The sequence below is a fragment of the Felis catus genome, chromosome D1 (assembly GCF_018350175.1).
Source record: "Felis catus isolate Fca126 chromosome D1, F.catus_Fca126_mat1.0, whole genome shotgun sequence".
Classification (NCBI taxonomy): Eukaryota; Metazoa; Chordata; class Mammalia; order Carnivora; family Felidae; genus Felis; species Felis catus.
The window spans coordinates 89,048,765-89,063,122 of NC_058377.1; the positions used below are offsets into that span (position 1 = coordinate 89,048,765).

At 42.8% G+C, this 14,358-nt stretch overlaps 1 protein-coding gene across 1 annotated transcript in view; it reads right to left on the reverse strand.

Annotated features, from left to right (window-relative positions):
* SLC1A2 (solute carrier family 1 member 2) overlaps window positions 1-14,358 on the reverse strand; it is a gene marked incomplete at its 5' end in the record, with an annotated part of 50,065 nt that overhangs the window by 22,874 nt on the left and 12,833 nt on the right. The window contains 2 exon segments of the mRNA NM_001009334.1: window positions 3,901-4,134; window positions 12,818-12,944. Of these exon segments, the coding sequence (NP_001009334.1) occupies window positions 3,901-4,134; window positions 12,818-12,944 (361 nt within the window).

Here is a 14,358-nt window from a genome sequence, read left to right on the forward strand (position 1 = left end):
TCTCTTTTGGGGCTTTTTTGGTTTGGGGTTTTTCTGTTTGGTTGTTTTGATTTTGTTTCTGGTTTTTTGGCTTTTTTGCTTTTTTTTTCTATTCAAAGCTTAGTAAAGTGAACTGGGGAACCTCCAATGCAGACACACTTATTTCTAGCATGCACGGACAGCCTCATAGCTTCCTCCTTCTACTGGTCAGAACCAGGGCTCCCGCCAAGTTTGACACAGACCCTTGCCAGAGGTCTCAGTTTCTCAGAGAGTAGTAGAGAGCCACCAGCTTCAGAAAAGCTAAAGAGAATGCAGATTCCAGGGCCTACTCAGAAACAGGAAGCAGAAGCTCTAAAATTAGAGTCGCCTAAATCTGCATCTTATTAAACCACTGATGAACAAGCTCCTCATAACAATCTTAGGGACGTCAGCGTCATCTTATGGCAATATTCTTTGTGATTTCAAGTCAGAGGTCTGTCTTATGCCTCCTCCTTGCTCTTAGGGAGAAGAAATGAATGTTTGGAGACCTCTCATTACTAACACCTTATAAACCCAGGGAGAAAAGTTGAGGTCATTGTATTTGGTTAGCTTCTCCAGCTATTTTAATGAGACATTAGTGTCCCTTTATTCCTCCCACCCCCAGGCCCTCCCCACCCCACCCTTTCTTAGGACCCCTTTGAAGGTTTCTAGGACACCGTGACTAGTCTGAAATGGCAGCTGTGGTTGGTGGCTGGGATTTTCAATGATAGGAATCTAAGCAAACTTCTGGGCGGACGAGAATATAATAATTTTTATTATGGTATTCATCTTCCCAAAATGTCATCAAGAGGTCTTTGGACAATTAAATAGATTAGGGAAAGTAATTGACAAGGTATGAAAATAGTCTCAATTTCTTTACTGAACGGGCTTTGTGTCTTAAAAGTCTATATATACCCAACCAATTCAAACTGGGACTTGGGAGTTTTAACTCTTTCTTGTCCTTCCAACATTCTGACGTGGATGTCTTCATGTGTTGCTAATAATAAGTCTTCAAATGTTGCTACTAATAACTATCAGTTACTTGACCGTCCTTTTTTTTTTCTAGAGTAGTTGTAATAGCATGCACCGATGTCAGGAGGATGCAGAGACATGTGTCCCAGGGCACCCCCTCTGTTAGTCCTCCCTGACGTCAGCCTGTTGAGAAAAGGGGTGACCCCATCCCCTTCTCCATCAGTCCAAGGTCCAAGGAGGTAGAAAGAAATTTAGCTGACTGTACTGGGGTTTTGTTTTTTTTCCCTGTGGTCATAATGGCTGAGATAGTTCTTAGTACGTGGTTCATGCCACAGTTTTTTCTTTAAGTGTATTTTCTTCTAAAAAATGAAATTCTGCATCCAGGAAAGAGACACACTTTCAACAAAGATTAAAGTCACTTGAAAGACAGGGTAAGGAGAAGGGTCTAGCATCTGTGGCCTTGGCCAGATAACCCAAGCGTTTGTCTGATTTAAATATGAACTCGGGCTACCCATATGCTTTTAAGATTTACTTTGTCTTGTAAAGGTACTAGGGATAACTAGTCGTTCAAAGGGAGGATAATAATATTTTTAAAGATCAAAACCACAAAGGTACTGGAAGAAAATATAAAGTAATGTTTCATAATTTTTAGTAGAGATGTTCCTGAGAAAATTGAAATTCTAAACACTAAATGAATATAGTAACAACTTCAACAATACACAAATTAAAAACTTCCAGGGGCAAAAAGCCCTGTAAATTTACAAAACAAATGTCAGGTAGAGAGGAACATCATTTGTGACATGTGACACTTGAGTTAATATTTTTATATGTGAAGAGAGTGAAACAGCCAATCAGGAAAGGAATAATACCCCAACAGGAAATGACCATCACAAATAATTCACAGGGTTGGGGAGGGGAGAGGAGGATGGTCCATAAGAACACAAAGAGATGCTTGCCTTCGCTGGTAATCAAAGAAATGCAGAATCGATGAGCTCATTTTTCACCAATAACACTGGAAAGTATTAAAGGGACTGATAATATCCAGTGCTCATAAGTAGGTGGGGAAAAGCATACTCTCACACCCAGTTCATGGGGGCATAAACTAACATACTTTTCTGAGCGGCAAACTGGGGGTATGTTTTATAACAGCCGGTGTGCTTACCATCGGACTCGGAAATTCCACTGCTATAAATTTACCCTGAGGGGATCATCAGACAAGCTTGCAGGGATGTATTTATAAGGATGCCTGTTCAATAGACATGCCTTAAATGTACATCCCAAGGTGGAGACAGGGGTGTATTATAGCACCTGCAGTGTATTATTATGCCATTTTAAAATAGTAGGAAGATGTATGTTGACAGAAATTTTATAATAGGTTGATCAGTAAAAAATACAGTTTGCAATATCTATATATAGTAAAACCTGGAAAAAATATATGACTGTTAAGATGAACTAAAAGGTTACTACCAATTATCACTGGGTAACAGAATAACTGGAGATGTTCACTTTCTCCTTCAAAACTTTATTCACTGTCTGAACTTTTTCCCAATGAGCAAACACCACTCTCATAACCAGAAAACAAATATCAAACTAAAAATGATTGGTTTTGGAAAAAAAAAAAAAAGATTTACTTTTTTTCCAAAGAGAGGGGATCTTTGTGGATAGAGATACTTAGCCATAGGGAGTTTATAAGACCAAGTAGGAAAAAGAAATTTCGGGATGTTTCCCTTCATCTTGGGAAACCGAATGCAGAATGTAGATCCAGAGGATTATATGTATTTTTAGCATCTTCTGAACCCCCACATTCTACAAGTACCAAAATCTCATTGATTTGCAAGATGGAAACACAATTTGGCTACTCGGGTAGTCACCACTATTGGCCTGTCGGGTCACTTACGGAAAACCCGACTGCTTGCTCAGTAGCCTCGGAACAGCAGTCACTCTGTGTCACAGGGTGACCATCTCACTGGCAATGCATGGTCATGGGATCAACAAGAATCGGCTGACAGGTGACTCCAGAGATCACGCTGAGCTAGGGTCTGCAGCCTGCTTGCCCCCACCCCCCTGCCCCCACCACCTGCTTCATGACCTCTGTCTCCGTTTTGTGACCCTTAGTTTTGTAAAGAAATACTAACAACTAGTGCAGTCTGAAACAATAAAACTCTTTACTCTTTGAAATTCTAAATTGATAGGTGTTTCTAATGTATTTGTTCCTGTTTGTTTGTTCTTGTTAAATTCAGTCCAAGAAGACATCCAAAAATATTTTTTTTTTTCTCTGCATATCCCTGGAGTCTTCATTGGCTTTAGATGCCCTGGAACTTACTTAATGAAGAAGGAACGGACTCTCAGTCAATGTCAAGTTGAATCAATGCCAACCTGATTTTCTCAAAATCGATGGGGCAGAAGGGTCCATTAGAGGTTCATGCAGGGGTCACGGGCTTCATTGACTTCTGGTTTGTTTTTTAAAAATCTCATCTAACATGTTTACCATGCAAAAGCTCATTTTTCCAGTTTTGAACCATAACTCCAATAGAGTGATATTTTCTGATAGCATTTTTCAAATCACAGGTGGGAGAATTTCTTAAATAGCACAATACACTGTTACATCCTTCTGGAAAACATTTAGAACTAAACCAATGTTAGATGTGGCAACTCAGGCATGCATACTAACAGCATGTATTCATCTGGGAAGTTTAACATGAGATCATATTTCCAGGACAGTTGCGTATCAGCAAAAAATGTTCATCAGAAAGTTCCTAAGTTCCTGGGAGCCAAAAATACAAAGCATTTACCTTTTCCAGGAATATTTTAATAATACATGAAACATGTTCTCATCGAACTGTGTGATGAAAGGGTTTTGAAAAGAGGAAGTGGCAGAGAGGGGAAAGGAATGAGCAGAAAGAAAGAAAGGTGATTTCTTGTATTCTCTACCTGGAGGCGGTACCCAGGGCAGTGATCCAGGCTTGGAAAATGCCAGCAAAAAAGGAGAAAGGGTTTTTCCTGGTGACTAGAAAGTAAATCAAGGGGAGAAAGATGCCCCCATGGATGATGAGGCCCACTATCACCGTGACCATGTACATCCCCAGTTGCCTAGCAACCACTTCTAAGTCCTTGATTGCAATGATCTTTCCACAAATGAGGCAGGCGATACCCAGGGGAGAGTACCTGAAAAACATAAAAGAAAAAAAAAAAAAGCATTGAAGACAGCCTTATGGGATCCAGAACCTAGATCTGGGCCCCTACATGTACTGCACTCCGAGGAAAACCCTTTGCACTTCGGTACAAAGAGTTTTGCTGGACGAAGTCCATGAGATTCAACCATTGCTGCATTTTACTTCAGACTAACTGTACGACCTGAAATCTGTGCCATGGATCTGGGGGGATCCCTGCTCTGATGAGAATTCCAAAGGTGAAGTCTGTTGCTCAGGTGATTTTTAGGAATAACAGAATCTAGCTTTACCATCTCCCGGGTAAGCACCGAGCTTGAGAGACACACAGGCTGTGTCTTTGAGAATCTTGTTTGGTTTCCCTGATCCCCCAACTCTTTCCTTGAAAACTGGGAATCCGTTTTGAGCTTCCCAGGAAGCTCATTAGAGTTTCGCCAAACTATACGCCGGTGTTTGCAAATTTGCTTTGTTTCTGCCTTGGAAGATGGGAAATTTATTAAAAAATGAGAGAGAGAGTGGGGGGGCAGGGGAGCCTGCCAAATCAAGAAAACCATCTGAGCCAGAGAGGACGTTTAGAGAGATGCGGTTTTATTACTTACTTCTAGGTCTGAAAGTATTTCTTTCCATCCTTACCCTACCAGCAATCCCGACCACCGTACCTCGCGTCTCAAGCGGTACAGTAAGGGCACTACATGCATCACCTCATTTAATTCTTAACCACAACCCTGAAATCAGGGTATCGTTACTCTTAGTTGGCAAACGAGGAAATCGACATTCAGAAAAGTTAAGTAACCAGCCCACGACCACAAAACCAGGAAGTAGGAGGAGAACAATTCAGGTCCTGTGAAACTCCAAGGGTATTTTTCCCCTCACCAAGCCAAACCACTTGCCTTTAACTGGCAGTTGTAGCTCGTTGTAGCGAAGCCAACAGTTTACCATACACCGATTTATTCTCTATAACCTTATTTTATATTTCCATCTTACTATTGTTTGATAGGGAGCTTAGAAACCATTGGCTGTTGGGGCACCTGGGTGGCGCAGTCAGTTAAGCGTCCGACTTCAGCCAGGTCACGATCTCGCAGTCCGTGAGTTCGAGCCCCGCGTCAGGCTCTGGGCTGATGGCTCAGAGCCTGGAGCCTGTTTCCGATTCTGTGTCTCCCTCTCTCTCTGCCCCTCGCCTGTTCATGCTCTGTCTCTCTCTGTCCCAAAAATAAATAAACGTTGAAAAAAAATTTTTTTTAAAAAGAAACCATTGGCTGTTGTCCTCACTCTTGAGTAAGCTCATCATGTGCTCTCTCATCTTGAGTGTATCTTTCCAATGTTGGGCAACATGCTTTCTCTGTTGCCCAATCTGGTAGACCTGGAGCATAGACTTGGTCAGCCCGCGACACCTTCTGACTGAAATGAAACGGTCTGTGGGAAAGTTGATACCTTGGTAAGAATTATGAACTTATTTGAGAAAAAGACTGTGGGGGAAATGAAGTCCCAGGATAAGGCCATCAACAGGGGTAAAGGAGTCAGGAAAGGAAGACAGACACCCGAGCCAGAAGTGATCTTTTTTTTTTTTTTTTTTTTTTTTTTTGTAATTGTGCCTGAAGCAAACCCTTTCCTGGGTAAAGAAAAGATGTGAGGAGTGGATGAGAGTTATATACACATTTACATAAGACACGGAGCTTGTCCAGCCACTTACCAGCTACATGACCCTGGTTAGAGACTTATTCCCACTTTACAGGCATGCAAGTCAAGGCTTAGGCTAACTCCAGCCTCCTGGGATTGCTGCGAGGCTTACATTTTTGAAATGTAAATCCTGCACCCCTCCCTGTCAGCACCATTCATCTCCAACTGCTGACCAAGGAATCCTTTGTGTGTTCTGTTTCTACACGGATTACGCACACCATGTCCTTTCCCCCACCATGCTTAATGAGTCAAGTCTGAGTTAATGCTGCTTTCTAAAACATCTCAGTCTACTGCCACCCAATGGTGGATGTTTTTATAAGCAAAATATTTTGTCAAGGGGAACCTTCTTCTGAAAGAGCTGATTTGTAACTGACGATACGATACGTAGTAAAAACATTAGACTAGCTGCTCCCTTCCTTGATGAGTGTCCAGGCTGTAGCCTCCACGTGTTTCCCTGGGGTAAAGACTGATGCTATTTGAGAACTGTTTCCGCAGGCATTAGGGAGCTATGTTGTTAAACCCTTGGCTTTCCCACCATTTTACACTCTCCTGGTGTGCCCATAGTCACAACATCTCCCAGATCAGCTGGGTAGTCTCAGAGGCCAACTCTTTGTTCCAGGGGATTGTAAGTAACTGAGCAGAATGCACCAATAAAGGGTGCCAACAAGCATTTATCTTCATAAACCAAGAGATCAATTATTTCCCAAGCACCAATCACCCTTTAAAGATGTACAGAAAAACACAAATATGAGCTATTCTGGGTGCCACTCAATTTTCCTGCTTTTCTGGGACAAGCCATTTGCAGAATGGAGAGAAAGTGTTTCCAAGGCTTTTTGCCAAGCAAGACAACTACAGAATCCCCCCGGAGAACACATTTGAGCCAGAGCCAAATGGATTAGAGAGAGGGAACAGGTTACCTCCAGAGCACTCAGCTCGCTGGGAGAAACATGAGTTTCCCACTACAAATGGAGAGCGTCATTCAAAGGCCAGAAGGTAGAGTGTTAGGTAAATAAATATGGCAAGCAGGGGCCCTAGTTAACCCAAACACCTGGGTCTCCAGAACCAGAATGAGCATCAATTAGGACAAGGAAAGAGCCTTTAGCGCTATGGTGTCCTTTAAGGCCGTTACTTCCCTGCACCTGTTTTCAAAACAAGTGGCTTAAGCTTCCACTCAGGAGCTAGAGCTTCTGAGTTCCTGGGTCGCCGTATAATTATCTCACTGGAAATGACATTCCGTGGAAAAGAAAGGGCAAATGACCAGGATTCAAGGTCACCACTCAAAGCTTCTGAAATGAAGCAAACAATCAAAGCCACAAACTAAAGTGCATAAAGAGGCTGAGGGCTCCAGTAAGCTTCTGAAGCCAAAGGGTGCCCAGTCATTGTTGGACCAGTTTCTAAATTAGAAGGACATCACTGCAGAGCAGGGAGACAGAATGCCTCCCACCATGCCCTTAGACTGGTTGTATCTGCAGCTCTGGGCACTGTTTTCAAAGGCACTGATTCATCTAGGACTGGCCTGTCAAGTCTTTTTCTTACTATCACATCATCCATCCTTGCCTCCGTCCACTTTGTACCTCAGTCCTTGTCATTTTAAGGTCTTTACCAAGTTGCCTTTCCCAAGACTGCGTTCAACTCCACAAACACAAACTCATACACAGAATTTAACATGCCCAGACCTCAGTGTGCCTGTGCATTCACAGACCCCGGCTTCACACTCACCTGACCTGCCTGGTAACAACACGGATTCCCTGGGCTCACCACATACCTACTGAGTTAGAATCTCCTGGAGCTAACCTGGGGGCATTTGTATTTTAAACAAGTTCCCCTAGGTAATTCTGACGTATTCTCGGAAACCAATGTTTCAAGGAATAAAATCTGTTCCACAACAGGATGAAATGCAGAAGTTACTTGGTTACCCTTCGGAAACCATTTGCATTAGCTCCAATTTATTCGAGACCTTTGGTCTTAACCCATTAAAGTAGTTAATTCAGGACTTTTAGTCACAGGACAGATGGCAGATCAGTTAGATGGTTAGTGGAGAGACTTTCTCGGTCTGGCCATAAAGTCACTCTGGCTTTGCCCCACACCGCTATTGGTTTTCACCAGCAACACCAGTCTCCCAGTTTGGGACAGATCCCAAGAGAACCAAAAAAGGGAAGAGTCTGTCAACAAAGAGCCAAACACACATTCTAAGAGTTACCTAAATGTGTTGTCTGCTCTCAGGCTCAAAAAGTAACACAAATCTCCATTTTACCCAGTCCGCTTAGAGACTGGTGTTCCGGCTATCCAAGCAATGACTGCTGACAGTCTCTATGTGTGGACTAGAACTTTGGATGAGGATAGAGGGAAAATCAGTATGCAGAGCCTCCAGGCTTGGAGTCTCCCCTCCCCCCTCCCCCACACCTCCCCAGGGACTTCCTTTTGCAAGTAAATAGACCCCAACTTGTCAAGGTAGCCTGCGAAGCCTTATGGCATCTGTCTCCTGCCCACCTCTCCAATTTCACTGCCTTCCACGCCCCCTCACCAACCAACCACATCGCAGGTACTCCGGACCTTCGTCTGACCCTTAAAAACCTTTCACTTGCTGTTTCCTCCCACTGAAAAATTCTAATATGGGTTCTTCACAGAGCTGCCTCTTCCCATTCTTCAGATCTCCATCAAAAGCCACTTCCCCAGGCAGCCCTCCTGGACCCCCAGGATAGAGTCCAAGCGATACTTCCATCCCCCATCACTCTCTGTCCCACTCTCCTGGTTACTAACTTTGTAGCACTGACTGCTGTCTTAATTCTTATTTGCTTCCTTTTACTCTTTCTCTTTCCTTTCAGTAGAATGTAGGCCCTGTGAGGGCCAGAATATTTCTCTGTCTTCTTCACCATTACACTAGCTAAAATTGTTATTGGCATAGAAGAGGGGCTCAAAAACATTCATGGAGTGACAGAATGGATGGATAGCTGGACGGTTGGATGGATGGATGGATGGATGGATGGATGGAAGGATGGATGGATGGAAGGGATGGATGGATGGATGGATGGAAGGATGGATGGATGGATGGAAGGGATGGATGGATGGATGGAAGGGATGGATGGATGGATGGAAGGGATGGATGGACAGTGGCGGTGGGTTAAAAGGGAGGGAGAATTGAAAGAGTGGACAGAGATCTCACTTCTCACTTTGTGTTTCTAGAGTGGTGAGATTATGAAAAGTTTTACTTTCTGTTTAAGGTTATCAGATTTTCAAAAAAAATGTTTTAAAGAAATTGGCAAAAAATGAGGATATTAAAATCATACTGAAATCAAGGGTTTTTCTTTTTTTTGATGAATCAGAGAGCCTTTTAGGCTTCTTAAAGGATCCATGAACACACAGAAACAGAGGATACAGATTGAATTGATAATAGTAATGATAATCACAAAATAACAACAATGATAACACTGTTCATAGAAAGTGTTTAGACAGGACCCAGCATATGAGAAATGCTTTGTAACTGTTGATCACAATTTCACTCCATTTTCACGGCAACCCCAAGACACACTGATTCTATGCTCAATCCATTCAGATCATGGGGTTTAGAATGTGTCTAATTCACCTAAAGTCACACAGTTAGTACTAGGAGGATGCCGGATTCACTCCAATCTGAAGTCAGACAGAAGTTGAATTAGGCACCACTCTCACACAACTCCCACTCTCCCACTACTTAGGCTGTGTGACACTGGGCAAGTTAACTTCTGCGCTTAGTTTTTACAACTGGAAAATGGGGCTAACAAAAGTCCCTATTCCTGCTAGGTATTATGGAGACCAATAAATGAATTAATGTATGGAAAGTAATTGGAATAGTACTAAGCATGTAGCAGAAAGTTGGCAAATCTTAGCTATGATTTAATAATTATGATAATAATAATTAGCTCCCCAATAATACATAGATACAATACAATCATTGAGGTAGTGCTGAGCATATAGCAAGAATTTAATAACTATAAGTTATAATTTAGTAATAATTGTTACTAGAATAATAGGGATCTCTGCAACGTTATATTTTGCTATTACACTGTTCTTATTACCACACAGAGAAGAACACAAAAGAACTCTGATCATTTAAGCTTTGAGACGGTCGGTTAAAGAGTAATCGACTGTTCTACCCCAAACCGTCTCACACACATTGTTATCAAACGCTGACGAGGCAGCTCAGGAATGAAAGAAATGTGTAGAATCGGCATCTCCTACCATGTAACACCCTCCTGACTGTTTGCCTAGATGAGGTAACTGAACAGCTGTCAGAAGTCATTGCATAGACCTTGTTCCTGACTCACAATTGCTCGGCATCTCCTGGGTTTTGATGCTAAATCTTTAGGAGTTTTGGTTTCATTGAATAGGAAACCTTAATCCACACCCCTCTTCCCCGGGGAGAAGTGAGCGCACACTTTATCCCATGATTCATCTCCTACATTTCCTCTCGTTCAAGGGTTCAGTGCAAATGATATTGCCCACATCACTGGCATCGTAGTATAGAAATCTGAACTGTAGTTTTAGAGCGAGGATGTTCATTCTGCTAAGAATTCCAGGGGACCGGTGCAGATCCTAATGTTTACTACCAAGAGGCATATTCTGCTTTATTATTTACTAAGTTCTCAGCAAGCTCAGGCAGATTTGTAAAAAAGACTCGAAACATATTTTTAGAGCGTCACATTGTGGGTGCCTTTAAATTTTCATACAAAAGAAGTATTCAGAAATCTAGGGTTGCCTGAGCAGTTGAAGAATCGATACAATAAAAAAAAAAACAAAATCACATTATTTGACCAGCGTCCTGTCCATGTTTTCAAAGTACAATAAAGCGATGATCTGAACAAGCCAGGCCTGGTAAATATGGTTCATGAAATCATAAGGAACATCTTTTTTTTTTTTCTTGCTCATTTACTCATTTATTCATTCAATAAATACTTTTTTTTTTCCGTGAAGTGTATTCTTTGTTTTTTTTTAATGTAATTTATTGTCAAGTTGGCTAACATACAGTATATACAGTGTGCTCTTGGTTTTGGGGGTAGATTCCCGTGTTAACAATGGCCAAATTCTGAAACGAGCCTAAATGTCCATCAACTGACGAATGGATAAAGAAGATGTGGTTTATATATACAATGGAATGCTACTTGGCAGCGAGAAAGAATGAAATCTGGCCTTTTGCAGCAATGTGGATGGAACCGGAGTGCGGATGGAACGCTGAGTGAGATAAGTCAGGCAGAGAAAGACACGTATCATATGTTTTCACTCATATGAGGAACATCTTCTGGATCTGAGACCCTGGGGCCTTCAGCTAGTCCACTCACTCTTGAGGTTTTAGTAAGAATTACTACCAGCACATCACAAGGTTGGGTTCTGTGGGGATAAAAAATAAGCCAGGAGCAGATTCTTGTTCTTGGAAAGGGGGAGGAGGAGCCAAGGAAAGGAAGAAGAGAAAAAGAAGGTAGAATTTTAGTGGGAGGCGCCATGCAGAAATGAAGGAAGCCCAGAGGAGGAGGAGGGTTGGGGAAGGTGAGTAGGCTGAGAACAAGCAGAGACAGAGAATTGGCAATCCTGAATGCCTGTGACAGGACACAGGTGTCGTTTGGTCTCATGATGGTTTTGGTTTTTTTCTAGACAGGCATATCAGACCATCAAAGAGGTCTGGAACAAACGCACGTAAAAATCTTTCATCCGAGAGAGAGTGGACACTAGAGGTCTGAAGGTGGTACCGTTTCCTTTACAGAAGACTGGGCACTCATGCCCTCCTGGGCTGCCCTAGATTTCAGAACCGCTGACCACAAAGACACATGCAATAAAGCAGAGACAGTATTGCTTAGATAATTCAAACAAAAAAGTCACCCACTTAGGCATCAAGGATTATGAAATCAACAGGCACTCCAGCTCTTCGCCCCACTAGCTATAGCGTCTTAAGCAAATTAATTCACCTCAATACACCTCAGTTGCCTTTTCTGTAAAATGGGAGTCATGGTGCCATCTTTGCGGGGCTACTGGGATTACAACTGACGGGCACTAAGGACTTATCCTGGCTCTTGGCAGATACAAGGAAATCAATAGCTGGTAACTTTTATGATTATAATGATCATGATGATGTTAAGGAATCAAGATTTGGTGACTCTGGATGTATCATATGATACAGTCCTCTCTTCCATAAAACTAGAGGGTGGAACAAGATTTCCAAGAGCACTTACAATTCTAATATTGCCTCTGTGATTTCACTGTTTGCATGGCCTGAGAACTGCCTCTTTTTCCTGCTGCACGAGTCATAACACTACAATACATTGCTTTTGGACACCAGAATATTAGCATAGTGGTCCTGCCACCCGCCCTCAGTCATGCTGTATCATCCTTGGTATCTTGGACTTATCTTAGGTTTCCTCACAGTGCTCAGGTTCAGGGTTACTAATCGGTTTTTCCAGCTTGTCTATCTTTTCTTGCTTTTCGTCGTTGTTTTTGTTTTCCCACAGGCAGGAACAGGCAAACTTTATGCGAAGGGCCAAATAGTAAATACTTCAGTTTTTCCAGGCTACACAATCTTAGTCTGAACTGCCCAACTCTGCCATTTGGCACAAAGCAACCCTAGACAATATGTGAACGAATGGGCATAGCTGTGTGCCAATAAGACTTTATTTATGGGTCCTGAAGGTGAATTTCATATAATTTTCATGTGTTGTGGAACACTATTACTCTTTTGATTTTTTTTTTTTTTCCGGCAACATAAAAACATAAAACCCATTCCTAACTTGTAAGCCACACTAAACGCATAGCAAGCAGATAGGATCTGGCCCAAGGATGGGCCATGGTTTTCCAACCCATTTTCCAGGGGAAGCTCCCCCCAGAAAAGATTTTCATCCTTTTCTCAAAGTTTTTTTCCAGAGAGCCTTTTGCTTGCTCCATGCCTACTCTCTCCTGCTGGGAGGGCTCCATTATCTTTCAAGGATCCCAAGACCTTCAGACACCCTCCCCCAACACTGAGTAAGAACAAGCCCACTTACCACATGATCATGATCACTAACTTCATTACAATCTCATTCAAAATGTTGAAGAATTCCACCATCAGCTTGGCCTGCTCTCCCATCTTCCCCATGGCGATGCCAAAAGCAATGAAAAACCCGATGAGACCTGTTGAGTGAGTCACATCACGCAGAAGGACAAGTTACAAAGCGTGTGTTTCTTCTCCCTCCTTCACCATTCCCGACACAGGGAGACACCTTCTCACCTGCCTGTTATCCCACAAATGAGGCATTAGGGTTCACACTGAAAATACCTTTCCCTTGGATAATTATGGCATCCCTTAACATTTCCCACAACAGCAAGTTGAACTGTCAGCGGTATCAGTTCCTTGAAAAAAATGAATTCCATTTCATTCCAAACTCAGAAGCACTCTCTTCTCTCTCCTCCTCCCTTACCATGGGTAAGCAGATTCCGGAGTCCACAGATTAACAAAGGAAGGCTTGTTGAGGCTTGGGGATTATCATGCAAACTTTGGAGCCCACATTAGAACTGCAGAGACCAATTAGCCAATAAAGTCTCTGCCAGGGTTATGTCTACATTGGCTTAGGGCTAGTGCAAATTCATGCGTGGCTGGTATGTTCCACTGCAGAAGAATCCTAAGTATAAAAGTATCTTTCTACTGCTACATGCCTAATACGAGAAGGAGGAAGAATGTCGAAAAGTCAAATGGAAAGCAATGAGAAATCCAAAATAGTTGGGAAACCCCAGTTGACCCAGTTCGTTTGTATTTAACCTGTGATTTATTAACTCCTCATCATTCTTTTCATGGTCAAAATGGTTAGAATGCTTCCCCTTTTTTTTTTTTAACTGTATTTTTTATCAGTATCATAAAGGCAGAACATAGACTTTGAAACTTGCTAGCCCCTCAGTCCCCTTCACCCTTCACTTGACATGGCTTGACTTCTATCTAAATCTAGCCCCACCCCAGCCTCTAGGGTCAATCCTAACCCCAGGCTGGAAGGACGTGAGGAGCTCTGTCCCCATCAAAGGCACTAGGTCCTGGACCAGCTTCAACACCCAGCCTTGAGTCTTATCTCTGTGTTGTCTTTGCCTCTTTCCCCACACCAGAGTATGTTGGCATATGTGCTAGGAAGCTGCCATATACTTTGGTTCCTCCAAGCTTGGCCTGGCTTTTCTCCTCCCAGAAGTTTCTCTTCCCCTACCGCTCCTTCCCATCCTTTTCCTCAGAGTTTCACCCCCTGCCTAGTCTCACCCAGGCCCACCCAGGGACTGGGCCACTTTATGGCTAACAGATATCCCCATGATTGTCTGGGGGCTGTCTGGATTTCTGATTACTAGCCACTCTGTGCCCCCTTCCCACTCTGACCCATTATGGCCAATCCTGGGGCTCCAATTCTGACTACTGGCATGGACTACCAACCAATGTTGCTGTCCCCATAGCTGCAGGCCCTTGCTTGCCCATCTGACATTTCCTCTGAACGGCAGTATGGCCAATATTCTAGGCCCTCTCTTTCCTTCCTCTTCTCTATGACTGCCGTGTCCCAGTTTGGCAGGTCTAATT